The 20,987-nt window shown below is 37.2% G+C and overlaps 1 protein-coding gene across 5 annotated transcripts in view; it reads left to right on the top strand.

The window, feature by feature from the left end:
• The window catches only part of LOC109676940 (serine/threonine-protein phosphatase 4 regulatory subunit 1-like), a 46,945-nt gene that overhangs the window by 5,257 nt on the left and 20,701 nt on the right, over positions 1-20,987 (top strand). Inside the window, exons 1-3 of one of the 5 annotated variants that reach the window (XM_074041632.1) lie at positions 18,295-18,432; positions 19,065-19,218; positions 20,021-20,167. Coding sequence is in view for 1 of the 5 variants with exons in the window: in XM_074041633.1 (XP_073897734.1) it covers positions 18,360-18,432 (73 nt within the window). In the remaining 4 variants the exon portion in view is untranslated. Of the gene's footprint in view, positions 1-9,002; positions 9,535-18,246; positions 18,433-18,459; positions 19,219-20,020; positions 20,168-20,987 lie in introns of those variants that run through there. The other 4 variants (XM_074041629.1, XM_074041630.1, XM_074041631.1 and 1 more) reach the window with 4 other exon arrangements.

Below are 20,987 nucleotides of genomic sequence, written 5' to 3'. Positions count from 1 at the left end.
GCCATGATGCTATGCCTCACCACAGGTCATAGCAATGGAGCAAGCTGGTCATGGACTAAAACCTCTGAAACCATGAAACAAATAAAACTTCCTCCTTTAAGTTGATTTTTCTCAGATATTTTGTCACAGTGATGAAAAATGAATAACATATAAAGGTAAAAAGAGAAAGCATAGTGATGAGAATATTCCAGTAGAAAAAGTGCCCAATTGAAAAGAAAATGTGTAATCAATAAGATAAATTGTATACACCTTCATCAGCTTTTTGTCTGAAGTACTCCTTAGAAAAAAGTTTTGACAATGTAACTAAAATTGATCAATTTTATACCTCACTCCAGAGGAAAAAGGTAACCCCAAAACCTCTATGTCTATTAAAGAAATGGGAATGGTCATCAAAATCTTCTGACAAGGATTATGCCAGGCCCAGATATTTTCACTGCTAACTATATCCAACCTTTAATAAAGAAAAATTTACATTCTATACTTCTTTCACAAACTAGAAAAGGAGGACACTTCCATATTCCTTCTATGAAGTCATTATTACACTGAAACAAAACCAACTGAAGAGGCATTATGAGAAAGAACAAACCAATATCCTTTATGAACACAAATGCAAAAAATTTTTAACAATCTCTTAGCAAACCCAAATCATCATATACAAACAGGGTAATAAAAAATGATCAAGAAGAGTTTATACAAGAAAGTAAGACTGGTGCAAAATCTAAAAATCACTGTGATTTTGGCTTCTAGTCAAGATCAAATAACAGGGATGTATACATCCTGAAAGATAGGGGAAACATGAGGTGAGCCTTTGAATGTTTAGCTTAGTATCTGAAAAAAGTCCCTAGGGTGTTGTACAGGAAAGGAGAACCCAGACATCTATTTCCCTTGGTTAAGGAGGCAGAACTCGGAGTTTAGAGAAGTAATGGTGGCTAGAGTTTGCATCTCAGTGTACTGGGAGGTACAAACCTTTACAAGAGAGAACACAAAATACACAGAAGGGATCATTGAATAATCTGTGAAGTACTGATCAATGCATACAGGTAGGGAAGCTAGCTGAGGCCAGATGCATTGGTTAGGATATGGTTTGTATCCAGGGCTTATGTGGTGGTCCTCAGTGTGAAGTGTTGAGAAGTATTGTGGAAGCTTTAGCATGTAGCACCTAGTAAGAAGTAATTTGGTCATTGAGATACTGCCCTCAGAAGAAATTCTGTAGTTCTCATGGGACTCTAGTTAGTTCACATAAGAGGGTTACTTTAAAAAAAAACTGAGCTTTATTATGTAGCCTTTTGACTTGCCATGTTATTCTCCCTCTCAAATGCATTTTTGCTGTGATGCCTTCTGGCATGATATGATACCTGGGGTTCCTAACCAGAGGTAATTTCATGTCGTTTGGACTTCCAAACTATAAGCAAAATAATCATTTTTTCTTTATAAGTTACCAAGCTTCAGGTATTTTGTTATAACAATGGAAATTGGACTAACCCACTAGGGATAGAACCACATGAAAAGATTATTGGAAGCAGAGTGAAGAAGCCAAATGAAGGCAAGAAAAATACCTATCCAAATAGCAAGAGGGTAAAACCTATGGATCATAGTCAGAGTATTAGAAGGGTCTTGCTTCAGTAGTATGAGAAAATTAACTCTAAATTAAACATAATCTTGCTTAACAAGCTTAAAAGTAAGACCTGCAAATGATCAAAGGCTTTCCAATTCCAGAACAAAAAGCTTAAGAATATTTAAAAGAATGTAAAGTGTTAGGCATGATAACACATGCCTATAATCCCAGCTAGTCAGGAAGCAGAGATAGGGAGGATCTGTTTTGAGGCAAACTTGGGTAAAAAAGTTAGTGAGACTTCATGTTGACAAACAAGCCAGATATGACATACAACAGCAATCCCAACTATGTAAGATGGGATCCCAACTAAGGTGTAGGTAGGATGATTGTGGGATCTGAGACTTGCCCAGACAGAAAGTGCAAGAAATCATCTAAAAACAAACTAAAGCAAGAAGGGCTGGGGGCATGGTTCAATTTATAGAGTACTTGTCCAGCAAGTGCAAGGCCCTGAGTTCAAACCCAGTACTACTATATAATTATAAATATATAATTATAATTATAAATAAATAGATATACATATATAATATAAAGCACCAAGGAAATAGTCACATCTGAAATTAGAACTAAATATACTAGAGACATAAAGAAACAGGAAAGTGTACGTATAATGAAGGGTTAAAATTAATCAATCAAAGCTAACACAAAAAGGATAGGAATATAGTTCAGTGGGACAGAATTTGCCTAGCATGTATGAGACCCTAGGTTCAATACCCACCACTGCAAAAAATACATACATATATAAATTAAAACCAAAAGCCCCAAAATCTGATATGAAATGACACATATGATAGAATTGATAGTCTAGTACATCAAACCTTAAATGCATAAATGTAGTACAATCCTTATAATTGTATTTCATTTGTTGATGCAGTTAGAAAGATTGAATGTATTAAAATACACAAAATACAAAAATGACCCAGTGTAATTTCTAGAGATTAAAATTACAACATCTAAGAGTGAAAATATGTAAGATGGATTTAATAATAGACTACATATTACATAGAAAAAAAGTTTAATGAGTTTGAATACATAGCAGTAGAAACTGCCCAAATTTAAACAGAGAGGAAAAAATGATTTGAAAAATTAACAGATTATCCATTAACTATGCAATGACTAAAAGTAGGCAAATATTCATGAAATTATTTGAACCAGTAATGGCTGTAAATGCAGGAAATTTAACTGAAACTATCCATCCCCAGGTCCAAAAAAGTGAAAATATATCAAGAAGCATGAGGGCTGGGGCTGTGGCACAAGGGCTGGAGTACCTCTTCACTGGCAAATAATAATGAAATTATTAACAATTAGTATTAAAAAGAAAATCTTAAAAGCAAACTGGGGAAAAAAATCAAGCAGAAGAACAAACATAGGGTGACAGCATATTTCTTTTTTTTACTCATTTGTTCAATGTGCATACATTGTTTGGGTCATTTCTTCCCCCTCCCCTGCACCCCCACCCTATCCCCTTATACCCCCTTGCTTCCAGGCAGACCCAGTTCTGCCTTTATCTCTAATTTTGTTGAAGATAAGACATAAGCATAATAAGAAAGACAACATTTTTGCTAGTTGAGTTAAGGATAGCTATACAGAAAGATTGTAGCATTGCTTTCATGTACAAATGTGTTACAACCCAAGTTGATTCATCTCTAACTGATTTTTATGCTGGTTCTTGATCCCCTTCTCACGTTAACCTCTGTTGCTTTAAGGTTTCTGTATTAGTTCCTCTGGTGTGGGGACATCAAATGCTTCCATGTTTTGGGTTTTCTACCTATTCCCATACCTCCTGTATGTGTTCTCCCCTTCTCATGTGACCCAAGTCCAACCATATTGCTGCATTTGCCCTAGATCTAAAGTCCACATAAGAGGGAGAACATACAATTTTTGGTCTTCTGAGCCTGGCTAACCTCACACAGAATGATGTTGTCCTGTTCCATCCATTTACTTGCTAATGATAAGATTTCATTCTTCTTCATGGCTGACTAAAATTCCGTTGTGTATAAATATCGCATTTCCTTGATCCATTCGTCAGTAGTGGAACATCTTCGTTGCTTCCATAACTTGACTATTGTGAATAGCGCTGCAATAAATATGGGTGTGTAGGTGCTTTTGGAGTAACCTGTGTCACATTTCTTTGGGTATATCTCCAGGATTGGGATTGCTGGATCATATGGCAGATCTATGTTTAGATTTTTAAGAAGCCTCTGAATTTTTTTCCAGAATGGTTTCACTAGCTTGCATTCCCACCACTAGTGTACAAGGGTTCCATTTTCTCCACATCCTCACCAACACCTGTTGTTGGTGGTATTTTTGAAGATGACTATTCTAACAGGGGTGAGGTGGAATCTTAGTATGGTTTTGATTTGCAGTTCCTTTATGGCTAGAGATAGATGGGGAGCATTTTTTCATGTGTTTTCTGGCCATTTGAGTTTCTTCTTTTGAGAAAGTTCTGTTTATTTAGTTGCCCATTTCTTTATTGGTTCATTGAATTTGGGAGAGTTTAGTTTCTTAAATTCCCTGTATATTCTGGCCATCAGTCCTTTGTCTGATGTACAGATGGCACATATTTTCTCCCACTCTGTAGGTGGTCTCTTCAGTTTAGAGACCATTTCTTTTGAAGTGCAGAAGCTCTTTAATTTTATGAAGTCCCATTTGTCCATTCTTTCTCTTAGTTGCTGAGCTGCTGGGGTTCTATGGAGGAAGTCCTTGCACATATCTATTACTTCCAGAGTGTTCTCTGCTCCTTCCTGTACTAACTTTAGAATTTTGGGTCTGATATTAAGGTCCTTGACCCATTTTGAGTTGATACTAGTACAGGGTGACAGGCATGGATCTGGTTTCAGTTTTCTGCTGGCAGATAACCACTTTTCCCAGCAACTGTTGTTGAAGAGGCTGTCTTTTTTCCATTGTATATTTTTGGCACCTTTGTCAAAAATAAGGTGAATATAGTTGTGTGGATTCATATCTGGGTCCTCTATTCTCTTCCACTGGTCTTCATGTCTGTTTTTGTGCCAGTACCATGCTGTTTTTATTGCTATTGCTTTGTAATATAGTTTGAAGTTGGGTATTGTGATACCTCCAGCATTGCTCCTTTTGCTGAGTATTGTCTTGGCTACTTAAAGTCTCTTGTGTTCCCAAATGAACTTTAGGATAGATTTTTCAATCTCTGTGATGGAAGTCATTGGGATTTTGATGGGAACTGAATTAAACATGTAGATTTCTTTTGGTAGCATAACCAGTTTTACTATGTTGATTCTACCAATCCATGAGCACGGGAGATGTTTCCATCTTCTGTAGTCTTCCTCGATCTCTTTCTTCATGGGTTTGTAGTTCTCCTTGTAGAGGTCATTCACATCCTTTGTTAAGTTTACTCCTAGATATTTGATTTTTTTGAGGCTATTGTAAATGTAATTGTTTCCATATATTCCTTCACAGTTTCTTCATTGTTGGTGTAGAGAAAAGCTAATGATTTTTGTAAGTTGATTTTGTGTCCTGCCACCTTGCTATAGCTGTTTATGTTATCTAGGAGTTTTGGGGCACAGTTTTTTGGGTCTTTAAGGTATAGGATCATATCATCTGCAAATAGGGATATTTTGACAGTTTCTTTACATATTTGTATTCCTTTTATTTCTTCTTCTTGCCTAATTGCTCTGGTTAGGAATTCCAGTACTATGTTGAATAGGAGTGGGGATAGTGGGCACCCTTGTCTCATTCCTGATTTTAGGGGAAATGGTTTCAGTTTTTCACCATTAAGTATTATGTCATCTGTAGGTTTGTCATATATAGCCTTCACAATGTTGAGGTACATTCCTTTTATTCCTAGTTTTGTTAGAGCTTTTATCATGAAGTGGTGTTGGATCTTGTTGAAGGCTTTTTCTGCATCTATTGAAATGATCAAGTGGTTTTCGTCTTTGCTTCTATTAATGTGCTGTATTACATTTATAGATTTGCATATGTTGAACCACCCCTGCATCCCTGGGATGAAGCCAACTTGGTTATATTGGATGACCTTTCTGATGTATTGTTAGATTTGGTTTGCCATTATTTTATTGAGGATTTTTGCAATGGTGTTCATTAAGGAGATTGGACTATAGTTCTCCTTTTGGAGGTGTCTTTGGTTTTGGGATGAGAGTAATGTTGGCTTCATAAAAAGGTGTTAGGTAGTGTTCCTTCCCTTTCTATTTACTGGGACAGTTTAAGTAGGGTTGGTATTCTTCTTTAAATGTCTGATAGAATTCAGTAGAGAATCCATCAGGGCCTGGACTTTTCTTTTTTTGAGAGACTCTTTTTTGCTGCTTCAATTTCATTTTGTGTTATAGATCTATTCAGGTGTGTAATATCTTCTTGGTTCACTTTTGTGTGGTCATAAGTATCTAAAAATCAGTCCATTTCTTCAAGATTTTCAAATTTATTAGAATATAGGTTCTCAAAGTAGTCCCTGATGATTTCCTTGATTCCCATGGTGTTGTTGTTATCTCCCCTTTTGCATGTCTAATTTTACCAATTTGGGTCTCTTCTCTCCTCATTTTAGTCATGTTTGCCAGGGGTCTATCAAGCTTATTTATTTTTTCAAAGAACCACCTTTTTGTTTCATTGATTCTTTGTATTTTTTGTTTGTTTGTTTCTATTTTATTGATTTCAACCCTTATTTTAATTATTTCTCTCTTTCTGCTTGTTTTGGGATTTTCTTGTTCTTGTTTTTCTAGGAGTTTGAGATGTAGCATTAGGTCATTGATTTGAGAAATTTCTGACCTTTGCTATATGCACTCATGGCTACAAAATTTCCTCTCAGACTGCCTTTGCTATGTCCCATAGGTTCTGGTAGGTAGTGTTTTCATTTTCATTAACTTCCAGGAACCTTTTAATTTCCTCTTTTATTTTATCAATGACCCATTCATCGTTGAGCAATGTGTTGTTCAATTTCCAATTGTTTGCATATTTTTTTACTGTGGTATTTTTTTGTTGATTTCTAGTTTTAATTCATTGTGGTTAGATAGAATGCATGGGATTATTTCTATTTTCTTATATTTGCTGAGGCTTGCTTTGTGCCCTAAGATATAACCTGTTTTGGAGAAGGTTCTGTGAGCTACTGAGAAGAATGTATATTGTGCAGTAGTTGCAAGAAATATTCTGTAGTCATCAGCTAGGTCCATTTGATCTATGGTGTGATTTACTTCTAGAATTTCTTTATTGATTTTTTTGTTTGGATGACCTATCTATTGGTGATAAGGGGGTATTAGATTCTCCCACTACCACTGTGTTGGAGTTTATATATGTTTTTAGGTCATTCAGAGTATGCCTGATGAAATTGGGTACATTGATGTTGGGTTGATAATTGTTATTTCCTTTTGGTGTATTTCCCCTTTTATTAGAATGGAGTGTCCTTCTTTATCTCATTTGATCAATGTAAGTTTGAAGTCTACTTTGTCCAAGATAAGTATTGCTACCCCTGTCTGTTTTGGGGGGGGCATTGGCTTGGTAAATCTTCTTCCACCCTTCACCCTCAGCCAGTGCTTGTTTCTGTTGATGAGATGTGTCTCCTGTAGGCAGCCAATTGTTGGATCTTCCTTTTTAATCCATTTTGCCAAACGGTGTCTTTTGATGGGGTTGTTAAGTCTGTTAACATTCAGTGTTAGTACTAATATATATGTGGTGATTCTTATTTAGTTGTCTTTGTTGTTTAAGGTTTTGTTTGTGTGCAGCTGAATCAATGTTACTCTCTACTTTCTTGCCTTTTCTTCTCTTGTGGTTTGGTACTGCCTGCCTTTTCATGGTATTGTTTGCTTTCACTTTCTGTGTGCAGAATTCCTTGAACAATCTTTTGTAGTGGTAGCTTGGTGGTCATGTATTGTTTTAGTTTCTGCTTATCATGGAAGACTTTTATTGCTCCATCTATTTTGAATGATAGTTTTGCTAGGCAGAGTATCCTGGGTTGAAGTTATTTTCATTCAGTGCCCAGAAGACCTCGCTTAGGCTCTTCTTGCTTGTAAGGTTTCTGTTGAGAAATCTGATGTGATTTTGATGGGTTTACCTTTGTATGTTATTTGTTTTTTCTCTCTTACATCCTCCAATATTCTTTCTCTATTCTCTGTGCTTGTTGCTTTAATGATCATATGTCATGGGGTAGTTCTATTTTTGTCAAGTCTGTTTGGTGTCCTGGAGGCTTTCTGTACCTCAATGGGCATAGTTTTCTCTAGATTTGGGACATTTTCTGTTATTATTTTGTTGAATATATTATGAATTCTTTTGCTTGCACCTCTTCTTCCTTTCACTTGCCCATGATTCTCAGGTTTGGTCTTTTGATGGAGTTGGTAAGTTCCTGCATATTCCTTTCACAGGTCTTGTGTTGTCTGACTAACAGTTCTTCAGTTTTTTCTTTAATTTCCATTTCATCTTCAGGTTCTGAGGTTCTGTCTTCTGCTTGTTCTAGTCTGCTGGAGTGGCCTTCCATTTTGTTTTGTTCTTCTGTTTGATTCTTTTTTCTGAGGTTTTCAATATCATGCATCACTTCCTCTATAATATTGTCAATTTTTGTCCTTAATTCATTTTTCTCTCTATTTATGGTGTTCTCTGTTTCACTTTGCTGTTTATTTAGGGTTTGTATGAGTTCATTTATTTGTTTTTGTGTTTTCTCATATTCTTTATTTTTGTTGCCTTGGAATTTCTTGAGTTCCTCCAGTATGTTTTGGCTGACCATGTCTAGTAATATCTCTATGAAATTTTCTTTGATTACTCTCAGGATTTCTTCTTTCAGAGTGTTCTTCTGGGATTCATTGGGTTCCTTGGTATAGTTTATGTTTGTTTTGTTGAAGTCTGGATCTGGCTATCCATTTTCTACATTTGCCTCTGAATCATGTACTAATTTATTTTGGGGGAGAGAATGGTTTCCATTCCTTTTTCTTTGTCCCATTATTCCACTTGGTACTGTTTCTGTCCCTGGTGTATGTATAATTTAGTATTACCTAGATTACAATAGTAAAACTAACAAAATCAAGAAAGAAAGAGAAAAAAGAAAAAGAAAAAAAATGGAGAACAAAAGAAATAAACAGGGAGAGATGGTGGATAATCAAACAGTGAACAAGACAAATAAACACTTAAAGAAAAGAATAAACTAAAAAGAAAAAAGAAAAAAGATCCTAGATTCAGGAACAGTAGAATTTCAGTCTTAGTTGTTCTGGTGTTACTCCTCTAGCATCCAGTCCTGTTTGTCTGCTTATTTGTTCCCCAGTTGGTCTACATCTCCCAAGCAGGTTTAGAGCCAGTGTCTGGCGGTGCTGGATCCCTCCTATTTTCTCAGTATTATGTGGTTTGGAGAAGCTTTTTACAGGCTGGGGGTTCAAGGTTTCAGAGTTTTGTTTCTTCTTCTTTTTTTTTTTTTTTTTGCCAAGTATAGCTCCAGCAAGAAAGCATTCTGTTTGATCTCCTGAAGGTCTTCAAAGCATGTTGGAGCTGCAGGACAGCGGCTAGGCAAGCTGAAGTGCAGATGGCAGCAGCATGGTGGTGGTGGCCTGCCTGTTGTTTATCATGGCATGGAGAGGCCTTCCATGGACTAGGGGTTCAGGGTGCCGAAGTTTCAGCCCTCCCTTGTGCTTTATCTCAGCCAAGCATGTCTCCAGCATCTCAGCAAGTTTCCTGATTCATGGAGCTCATGCAGTCTGTGTCTGTGTTCTGGTCACCAATTTGGATCCTCTCAAGATTATTAAATTCAATAATGTCACAGGTGAAAGCCAAAAGAAGATGGAGCACAGAAAATTTGGTAAATGACTAGAAAGCACAGAGTACAACAGGCACTTCCTGTAAGCAGCTTCTTGATCCAGAATATTTTTTGTAGAAAACTATGCAAGCTGGAAAACAATTGAGAAAATTCATCCAAATACTGAAAGAAAATCATCATCCAGTAAAAATATTTCCACAAAAACACAGAGGTAAATACAGACATTTTTTAAAGGCATAAAAAAGTGAGAAGTTTTCATCAGTAGTGACCTATAATTCAGAACATGTTATAGTCCTTTAAGCAGAAGTGAAATAACAGAAATCTGTATCTACACAACTTAAGGAAGAGGAATGGGTAGGATAATCACAAGGTTAAATACATAGGTGGGGTTTTTGTTATTTAAACCTTTTAAAAATATAATAACTGCTCAAAAAAAAAACAGAGCATTGTAACACAAGTAGAACATGTATTACAATAATAGCCCTAAAGAAGAAGGTAAAGTAATGGAAGTATACTGTTCTTAATCTATATGTAATGTTCTAAACCACTACTTGAAAGTATTGTGATAAAGTTGAATACTGTGAACTCTAAAATAACCACTAAAATAATACAACAAAGAATTATAAGTGTTGAGCTCACTATAATGATATAGTTAATCTATAAGCAGTCTGTAAAATTGGGGAAGACAAAAGTCAAACACAGAACAACAGGGAAACAAAGAGCACACTAATTTGTTACAGTATACTTTTGATTTCATTCTGAACACATGATATAAAATCAGTAAGGTTTTTAACAGGGGAGTAAAATGTTTAAGACAGCATTTGTTTAGATTCTTAATTGTCAAAAAGAGTATTTTTCATTTTGAATAATCTTTCAGCAATAAAATCATACATTAATACACAATCTATTCATTTAGTCTGGTAAAAAATAATGTGGATGTCTGATGCTACCCAAAATATCTTTGGAATTTCACATTAGTTTTTTGTTTTGTTTTCTTTGTTGTTCCGGGGTTGTAACATAGGGCCTTGCACTTTCTAGTCAGGCACTCTGCCATGTGAGCCATGCCCTCAGCCCATTTTTTTATTCTTAATGTACTGACTATATAATCTTTCTCCACCTGCTACATTATAAACACTTGAAATATCATAGTTATGTTTAAAGTATAAATCACCTATTTTCTCACTAACAATTATATTTTAAGTTACATTTGATGGCAATTTAATCAAATATTTTATTTGTTATATTCTCTAATTTTCAAATACAACTATAAAAATATCAAAAATATAAAACAAATATGTTAATAATTCATAAAACACACAAGAATATACCCTCTAAATTACTTGTAATTTCCACAAGAAATGGCAGGAACATTGTTTAGTGGCATGAAGAATAGGCTTAGAACTGAGTGCTTCTGTTTACTTTTTGCTTTTGTGTAATTCAAACTAGAAATAAAATAGGAAAGTCTTATTTCAGGAAATTTGATTTGACCTTTCTAATCTAACTTCCTGTTATCCACACTTGTACCCTTTTCCTAACTAGTAAGTTATCTGTATAGCTGTAGGAAAGATTATTTTTTTGACCAGAAATGAGATTAGATACGTTCCCAGTAGTTTCAACTGAAGGTTACTCCATCGTCAAACTAACCTGCTCCAATGTTGACAACCTCAGATTTGAGATTTTAGGGGGCTGAAATTACCTATTACTTATTGACACATATATTAGAAAATATATCTCTTGGGAGGGGAGCCCTTGTGACTAGTACTGGGTTTCCATGTGGAAGTATAGCCACTGGAGTCATCTTTGTGAATTCTGTTCCAACAAACTGTGGAGGGACATATTTGATTGGAAAGTTTGTGAGAACTAATTTGCTTTTCAGTGTGGGCCATTTCCCTTTCAGTGGCACCCTGATCTCTGGAGGTATGTGGTGCGGTCACCTATCTGTGATGAGTAAGAGACTCCCCAAAGAGGAAAGCTTGTTCTTGTACAGTTGTACCACTACTTTCTCAACACAAAACTGCTTTTGTAACCAAGTATTCATTGTCTAACACAATGAATACACAGGTATCTGCTGTTAAGGAGATTGATCATCTTTGGGCCTGACCAAATTGAGAGATCAAATATGGTTCTCTATTCTGGATGGCATGGTTTGTGCAGAAAAAAATAAGACCAAAAATAGAGCAAACTTCTTTTAAACACATATGTCCTTTATAATTTTCTTTTAGTAGAAGCAGTATTGCAAATGTAAGTTTGGTGAGATTGCTTTGTTATGAGTTACAAATTCATTAACTTAACCAGGTCATTTCCTTAGTAGCAGGTATATATCATCACATAAACTAAGCATTCTCAAAGAAATGACTTTTTTGGTCAAATCAAATTCCATGGAATTAAGATGATGGCATGATACACACACATATACACACACACTCAGACAGACTTTTTTTGCTGATAGTGTCATTTTGGTGTTTCTATCATCAGGTATCAATTTTCCCCTCAAATGCAGGCATCACCTCATTCTGTAGCTAATTGCATTTTTCTTCCTAGCCTTTGTAAACCAGACCTTCATTAATGCTATTCACCAATACATGAGACTCAGGTCACCCATCCAAAATGCCACAAAAAACCCAGATTCTCATATAAATGGCACTCCCCAAAGTGCTGTCCTCTTCCTCAATGCATATACACATCATAACCCTTCCATTTTTGTTCAGCCCCTTTGTTTTCACATAATCTGTCATGCTTGGAATAAGTGGTTATTCACAGGCTGTCAAACACCTTATGCTTTATTTACATAATAAATTAAATAGCATGTTAATTATGAAGTTAGATTTTTTTTAAAAGAAATTAAGATAGCTTATTCCATTTGAACTTCAAAATGGATTCCTTTTCCAGAGTGGTTTCTATTCATTTTTTACCTCTTCTCGAACTCTTGAGATAAAACCAATTTAAATTGTCCTCTTCTACTGAAGATAAAAAGGGAAAGATAGTTTTAGAATAGAAGTATTCAAGCAGAAATGTAGGACTAAGTAATTCACCTTCTAAAGCCTTAAGTAACTTTAAATTCTATGCATACTAATAATTTTTCATCCCTTATATATTTCACCTCATATATTTCAATATTAACTACTTTTGGACATAAGTCATTATGAAAAGGCAGAATGAAACAGTTTACTCGGACAGAAACCAACAGCAACACTTTGATATTTTAAGTTTCCTTAAAAACATTAAACTAACATAGATGAATTTTGGGCCTTTATGTTAAAGGCCTTTAGCTTTAAATAAAACTGAGTAAAAATATATGAGGTAACAAGCATTAGCATCTTTCCTTTCAGTCACAAATATAACTGCACTAAATTTAATATACTTGTTAGGCAAAGTACAGTAAAAAACGGCAAATACTTTACTGAGCGCATGTGATATGGTGGCATGAAACATTAGTAACCACGAAAAATTGGCAAGTACTGTGGAATGCACTGTTAACATTGGAAGTTAATGACACAGGCCATGAGTCTATTGGGAGACTTTATGGTGAGGATGACCTACACTTTTCTACTGTTGAATGAAGTATAAACAGAGCAGGAAAGCTCATACAAAAAGAGCAATGAACACAAGTACAAAATGGGGAGATCTTTTGGCAGTGGGAACATTAACAGCATAAAAGGAGAGGGTGTAAGATCAAACTACTTCATATGCAGGTATGCAAATAGAATAATGAAACTCATTAATATTGCTCTAAAATCAGAGGACAGGAGCTGGGCACAGTGGCTCACACCTGTAATTCCAGGTACATGGAAGGTGGACATTGGGAAGATTGTGGTTTCAGGACAAACTGGGCTAAAAGTTAGTGAGACCCCATCTTAACTAATCTAAGCTAGAAGTGGTGGCACATGCCTGTCACTCTAGCTCCATGGGAAGCATAAATAAGTAGATTATGGTAGAAGCCACTCCCATAAATTTGAGACCTGATTCAAAAGATAACTAAAGCAAAAAAAAAAAAAAAAATGGAGGTGTTGCTTGAGTGGTAGAGCATCTGTACAGCAAGCACAAGGCACTAAGTTTAAACCCTAGTATCACCAAAAAAAATTAAAAATTAAAAAGGGGCAGATGGGGGGATAAGAACAGGTAATTGGGTGATTTTGATCAAAGTTCATGATATGCATGTATGGAAATATCACAATGAAATTCCTTTGTACAATAAATCTATGCTAATAAATAAATACAGCACAAAAAAGAGCAAAGGGAGACAGATTAAACAAGGCCAAGAGGAGAGGACAGGAGCTAAAGAGGACCAAATATCAATGACACTTTTAGATAAAGAGAGTGGGAAATTGATGAATCTATGATAATGAAAGAAAACCAGGGCATTTTCTTGGTAATTACAGCACTCACTGGAAATAATGAAGAATAATTAAAATACTGAAAGTCTTTGGTGTTTCATAAATAGAGTGCAACCATACCTTTCTAATTTGTACTTCATATTGGCTATGATAAGTTTACTAAAAGACTACTTGAAAATTCCAAACTTTTAGCCTGCCACACAGACTCTCTACAGAAAAGACTCAGATGTGATCTGATCACAGGAAAACTGTCCCTGGGATAAAGTTAGTTAGTTTGATGCTTCCATGCTTTTGTTCCACTGCCTTTAAATTATGGGTTTGTAATGTCCTCTTCTACATATCTACACCTAAAAATACTTTTTCCTACCTTTTATGACACAGACTGCACTTCATGTTCTCCATTAAACCTTCCCTAATAACCACTTCTATTAAACCACTCATCTTTTCCTGACAAAGTATTGTTTAAGTTTTAGATCCTTGAGAAACACTCTTTAGTTTTATTTATTTAATTTTTTTGAACTCAGGGCTTTGTGCTTGCAAGGCAGGTGCTCTATAACTGGAGCCACTCTGTCAGCCCTTCCTTTAGGTACTTTTAATTTTACAGCAAATTCAAATAATCACTGGATTCTCATCTTATTGCTTCTTGCTCATCTTATTGCTCCTTAAGTGCAGTGATTTTTGTGTACTGAATCCCCAACTACATTCACATAGCATAGCATGAATTCATTTTATTTTTCTCCTTCTTACTTTCCCCCACCCCCTTTCCTTTCTTCCTTCTTCTTCTTTTACTCTCATAAACACAGTAACACACTGTGAGATAAACAGTACTTGTACTTAATAAATATCCACTGAGGAAGAAGTCTTTGTGTTTTTAGTTTTTCATTGCTGACTTCTCATCACATTCTTCATAATGACTGCTACAAATGTCTTTTCAACTTTTTTCACTTATCTGACTCCATCTTTCCCCTTGTCACTTATCTTGTTATTTCCTCCACTAAAAACCTAGAGATTATTTTTCACTTATGTTTCATGAAAAGTAAGAAATTTTCTATACTCCCACATTTCCTTTCTTCCATGTGTCCATTTTCCTGCGAGAGGTATTTCTTTTTATGCTTATTCTCCATTTGGGTCCTTGGTGTGTCTGGCTCTATTAGTTATTCCTTTCCAACATTTCCTCTGAATATACTAAAAGTAAATTCATGGTCAGGTATATGTCTGCAATCCCAATATTTAGAGACTGAGGCATGAGAACCATGAGTTCAATGCCAGCCTGGACTATATAGCAAGGCTTCATCTCCAATCAATCAATTAACCACTCCAATTCCCAAAACATAGTAGACTTATCCCCACTTTCCATATCTCCTACAAACTTTTTACTTCCATTCTTTGTCCCTAACTTATAACAATTTGCAAGAAGTCCACCCCCTTACAATGTGACCTAAATTGCTTCCTATTTGTTCATCAAAGAACTTTTAAGTACAAAATTTAATAATATTTCCCCAGTCATTATCTTTGGGGTGATTTGTGCACTAAACTATTAAAGTATATCTGTTTTTTTGGTGGTACTGGGGTTTGAACTCAAGGTCTCAAACTTGCTAGGCAGGCATTCTTACTACTTGCCACTTCACCAGCCCTAAAAAGGTATTTGTCTATCTAACACAAGTTCATTTAGTAGGTTCTTACAACATTTGTCTCTCATGATTTGTTCCCTTCTGTTTATCTCTTCTAAATTTCCCTCACTGCCTCTTATCTCTCAATGTGTTATTTTATGAGTGATTACACTTTCCATGAAAATCCATCACTTCCTGTCTTAAAATTGCCAGAAAGAAAACCAACCCAATACCATAACTTGGTCATCATTTCAATGTAGATAGCTCCACCATGACCTCTAAGACTTAGTTCTTCAGAGTTCAACCAAACACCTTAAACAGATTTTGAAATGCCTCAAATTTGTCATCTCTATATTCCCACAGTACTGTTCATTCTCACTTCTTTTGTTGGAACTACCAGCAAAGTCAACAGATCAAACAATAGGTAGGATTGCAACTGCCATTTTACACTGGTCAGAATATTTGTGTATTGTCATGCACAATATTTTAAAAATATTTTTTCTATTATTTTTATTTATTTATTTATTGCTATGGACAGGTATTTGTGGGGTTTAGTCTGATGCCTCAATACATGCATACAGTACACACTGACCAAATCTATTTGTAATGTTATAAAATATAAATTATTTCCAAGGTAATTAAAAATTAGAAACAATTAGTTCCTTTAGTTCCCAAGCAGGTAGAAAGGTATTGTGTTTGGTATTTTTAACAAATGGATGAAGAAACTGCTTACTTCACTGGTCTACCTATCAAAACATTTTAATGGATCACCTTTTAAATTATTTTTTACAACATATAATTGGCAGCAGAAAAATGGAAATTTAATAAGTTCTTTTCAATGAATACTTTGCATACCATTATATCAAAATTAAAATTCAGAAGTATACTTTCTTCCATTTAGTCTTCCTATCTTTAAAACATATCTGTTTTTTGTTTTAGTTTTGATGACCAAAAACAAACAAACCACAAAACCAAACTATGTTAATCAGACTTTTGCCACCATGACTAATACAAAATATTTCATCAACTGAAGGTGGAAATACTAATTTTGGCTCATGGGTTCATTGGTTTCTTTTGGTTTCCTCCACTGTGGTGGGCCTGAGATGAGGCTGAACATCATGACTGGTTGCATATGGTGGACAAAGCAGCTCACCACATGGGGTATAAGAAGCAGTGAGAGAAAGACAAGAGGCATAGGGATAACTTGCATCCTTCAAGAATGAACACACACATACACACACACACACACACCCCCCAAACTAAAGCCCTTTGGGCCAGCAGAGTGTCAAAAGGTAAAAGCACCTCCCTAGCAAGTGTGAGGCCCTGAGCTCAAACCCCAGTGTGAACCCCCCACAATAACAACATACTAAGAATATGTATATATTCAATCTATAAGTAGAAATATCCAACACAAGCAATAGAATTAATGTGTATGATTAGTGATTGATCTCTAACCTGATAAATAAGGCTTGACTATTGTACTATTTGAATGAACTTAAACACAAGGCAAGGTAGATGAAATTTATTCAAATTGTAAAGCCAAGTTTATCCATAATAGGAAAATATGACAAATTTAAAGTTAAGCAATTTTCCATGTTTTTATAAAGTGTTTTCTTTTTACAAATGTTTTATAAAATGGTATTGATAAATACGTGAGAAAGACCTAAATTTATGATCTACTTTATGTATGGAATTATCTCAAAAATATTTTTCTCCTTAATCAACAACAGAGTTTTATGACTAGTTGACAGACTTAGTAGAACTAATTTACCTGTATTTACATATTAGGCAATACAATAATCCAACATTCAATATATTCACAACCAACCATCTAAAAATGTATTAGAGGCAAAAAATATCTCACCAATTTAAATAAGTAGTTATAAAATAATTTGACACATTAAATCCATTTTTATTAATAGGACCATGGTTTATTACTTCTTCACAGAGGCTTTGTGTGGGCATTTTCCATATCTGAAACTTTTATGAGCTGTTTTGAATTTCAATTATATTTTAAAATGTATGCACATATAATATGCATTTTTTCAGCCTGTATGGATTAAATGTGAAAAAATTATATATCTACATTTTACATTATACCATTTGGTACATAATCATGGTTGAGTTATGAATAGATGTCAATATATAGTACTAATTTGATAAAATATGTTAATGCTTTCTGATTAGAAACCATGACTAAGAGTTTCAAGAATTATTAGCTTTCAATACTTTGTTCTTAATCTTTACTGAAGATAAAAGGTTAATATTCTATGTATGTAACTGGATCCTTAAAAATTATGAACTCTATTGACATATATTTGTTGATTTTTTAAAAGTCAGTGTTAATTAGTTGTCATGATTCAAATTCATTTTGACCTTTTGGAGCACCTGCACCACCACAGAGCCCTTAAGAGGAAAGTGTTAGGGGGAAAGTTGCATTCTGCAGCTTGATTTTTAAGCCAAGAAAAGCCATATACAAACTGAACTTTAAGTAATCAGAATAGAAAATTACTGATTTTAATTCCTGTTCTTTACCTAAAATGAAATATAATCTCTATAAAAATAACACAGAAGAACACATGATTATCTCCCAGGAGAAGCCCATTGCCACGCAGAAATCAGGTTCTTCTCACACAGCTCCTCTAGAAATCCCAAAGCATCTGGCAGAAGTTGCTAACATCCACCAGGCAGCACTGTGGCCGTGCCAGGCACAGCTGGCATGTTCACGTAAATTTAAAATGAAAATCTGAAACTCAGAGATGGTGCTCGCTCATTGTTCCGAAAACAGGAATAAGAAGCAGCCCCCCCCACCTCCCAACCTCTAACAAGACAACTGCAGAGCTTGACCACCTGGAAGCAAGTACTAATGTCCACCCACTGCGCAACAGACCGCTCTGAGGTGGGCGGGAGAGACAGGGTTGCGCAGGACCTGGCTGCGTGGGGCGGGGCTGAGAGGCGCATCGCGCTTGCGCAGAGGGCCTGGCGGCGGGTTTAGTCGTTAATTTTGAAACGTCTGGTGGGGAAACTGCCGTCGAAGCCGTTGCTGGAGCTGTCTGCCCACTACCAGCCGCGTCTAGTGAGCGGACCTCGCCATGGCTCTGCAACTTGCTCGGGAGCAAGCCATTACTCTGCTCAGGACCGCGGAGGTTTTGGTCTATTTCTTCTGTGAGTCCTCGCTCAGGATGCGGCTGGGAGACGCGGGGTCGCCGGCCCAGGGTCGGCCTGGGAGACCACGAGGCCCAGGCCGCCCAGGCACCGGCCCCTCGAGCAACCTGGGAGTGGGATGCGGGCTCCTCCTCACTACTGACGCGCTGCTCAGGTGGGAGGAGAGGCCTGCATGCTGATGATGCCTATCTGGCAGGGCCTCCCCTTCTCCTGAGCTGCTCTTTAAAGTGCGCACCCCCTACCCCAGTCTTAGGCCTGGTGTACCTGGTGGGGCCTGGCGTGGATTTTTACCCAGACTCCACCCCACCTGGGCTGTGGAAGACGCTGCACCCCAGCAGGCCCCCTGCACCTTCTAATGGATCCTGAAGAGATGAGGAGGAATTAGAGGGACAAGCTTGCCTGAGGAGTGGGACCAGGAAGTCAGTCAGTCAGTTGCTAATGCCGAAGAAATAGCCTAATTTGATCTTCTCTAACCACATAACCTCAAGAGAGATTGCAAAGAGGTGAAATTTGGCAATAGTAGTTTAACGTTATGGAAGCTCAGGACCCCCATGCATGGAGCAGGGTTTAGAGTCGCGCTTGCGCAGAGGGCACGCGGCGGGTCCCTGAGTTGGTTTTTACTATTTTCCCAGGCAGGGTTCAAACCGTGGTTCTCCTGATCTCTGCTTCCTGAGTAGCTCGGATTAGTCATGAGCTACTGGCGCATCGTTATTTTTAAAACGCCTGCTAGGGAAACTGCTGCGGAAGCACAGCTGGAGCAGTCTGCCCTCTAAAACCAGCATCATGGTGAGCAGACCTCACCACAGCGATGCAGCTCCCTCCAGAGCAAGGCATCACCCGGTACAAAACACCAAGATCGTGGCTAAATTCTTGTATGAATCCTCACGCGAGACATCGCGGGGAGACTTATCTGGGGTCTGGTGGCCTCGCGGGACCAAGGCTCAGCCTGGGCCTGGAGGACCTGGCCGCCCAGGTACCAGCCCTCTGGAGGAACCTGGGAGTGGGATGCAGGCTCCTTGAGAGACTGATGGGCTGCTCAGGTGCGAAGAGAGACCTGTATGCTGCTGAGGCCTGTATGCTGCTGAGGCCTGGCTCACAGAGCCTCCCCTTCTCCTGAGCTGCCCTTAAAGTGCACACATCTTCCTCCTGTCTTAGGCCTAGTGTGCTGATGAGGCCTGGTGTGGATTTTCACCCAGACTCCACCCCACCCGAGCTGTGGGTGGCATTATGCCCCACCAGGCCACCTGTATCTTCCAATGGAGCCTGAGGAAATGAGGAGGAATTAGAGGGACAGGCTTTTCTGGGGAGGGGGTCCAGACAGTCAAATCAGTTACTAATGCCGAGGAAACAACTTGAGTTGATCTCCTCTGGCCACATAATCTCAATTTAGATAGAGTGTAAAGAGGTGAAATTTGGCAATGGTAGTTTAATGTCGTTTGACATTTTTCTCTTACTGCCACGTAAATGCCACTTTATTTTTCTTGGAAGCAAAATTTTAAGAAATTTCTATGTCACTTGTCTCTGCTTTCAGCAGACATACAAACACGTGTTTAGGCATTTATAGCTTTAACATTTCCTTTGCTTTCAGCGTTTGGCATCCACAGCATTTTCTATCAGCATGGTGTAGATCCACCTGACACCGTTACTGGAGTGCAGAAATCCTGACTCACCTTGCTTGTCATTACTGATTCTGCGCTCATAAAATATCTCAGTAATGAGATGGAACAACTGAAAGGTATTGAGTTTTGCATGTCTTCTTGGTCCACATTTTATACATCTCAAGTGAAGAGGAAGATAGCCTTGAAGCAGGGTTGTAAAACATGGTAAACTGTCAATTAAAAGCTGTAACCTCGGACAGAGCTGTGAGGAATTGCCACATTAGAGACATGCAAAAGTTTGGGACCAAGATGAAAGGCACCATGCAGAGATAAGCACCCATTCCTGCCTTCCTTTGTCTCCACTTGTAAATAAACTTTCCAAAGCAGGCCCCCTCCGCTGCTCTTATCTAAACCTTAGGTCTCTAACCCACTACTAGCCCTACTTTATGGGAGAGCACATTCCTTGTAACCTGATACCCTGCACTGCCTTTTAAATATCCTGTGAATCCTTTGTTTGGGGCTCAGACACTAGTACACGTCTGGGCCCGCTAGCGTAAAAATTAAAATCTGAGTTCTCCACTCCTCTGAGTGTTGCTTGGTTTCTCCTCTGACAATATTGCCACAACACAAGGAGGTTTTTTTCCAGCTCTTTTTGTACAAGTAAAAAACTAACATCTCAAATACACTGATCTCAAGGGGACCAAGGAAAAAGACAGAGAAATTGAAAGAAAGCTTACCTTCCCTCAGTACAGTTTAAGTTAACTGAGTAGTTGATGTTGGAAATTTTATGTCTTAATAAAACAGTCTATTTTTTTTCTTTATTCATATCTTCATATGTGCATACATTGTTTGGGTTGTTTCTCCCCCATCCCTCCTCTCCCCCCTCTCCCCCTCACCCCCTTGCTTCCAGGTAGAACCTGTTTTGCCCTTTTCTCCAATTAACAAAACAGTCTCTTA

The sequence above is a fragment of the Castor canadensis genome, chromosome 9 (genome assembly GCF_047511655.1).
Source record: "Castor canadensis chromosome 9, mCasCan1.hap1v2, whole genome shotgun sequence".
NCBI classification, from domain to species: domain Eukaryota; kingdom Metazoa; phylum Chordata; class Mammalia; order Rodentia; family Castoridae; genus Castor; species Castor canadensis.
The sequence above is the reverse complement of the archived record's forward strand: the minus strand, read 5'-3'. Positions and strand labels throughout refer to the sequence as shown.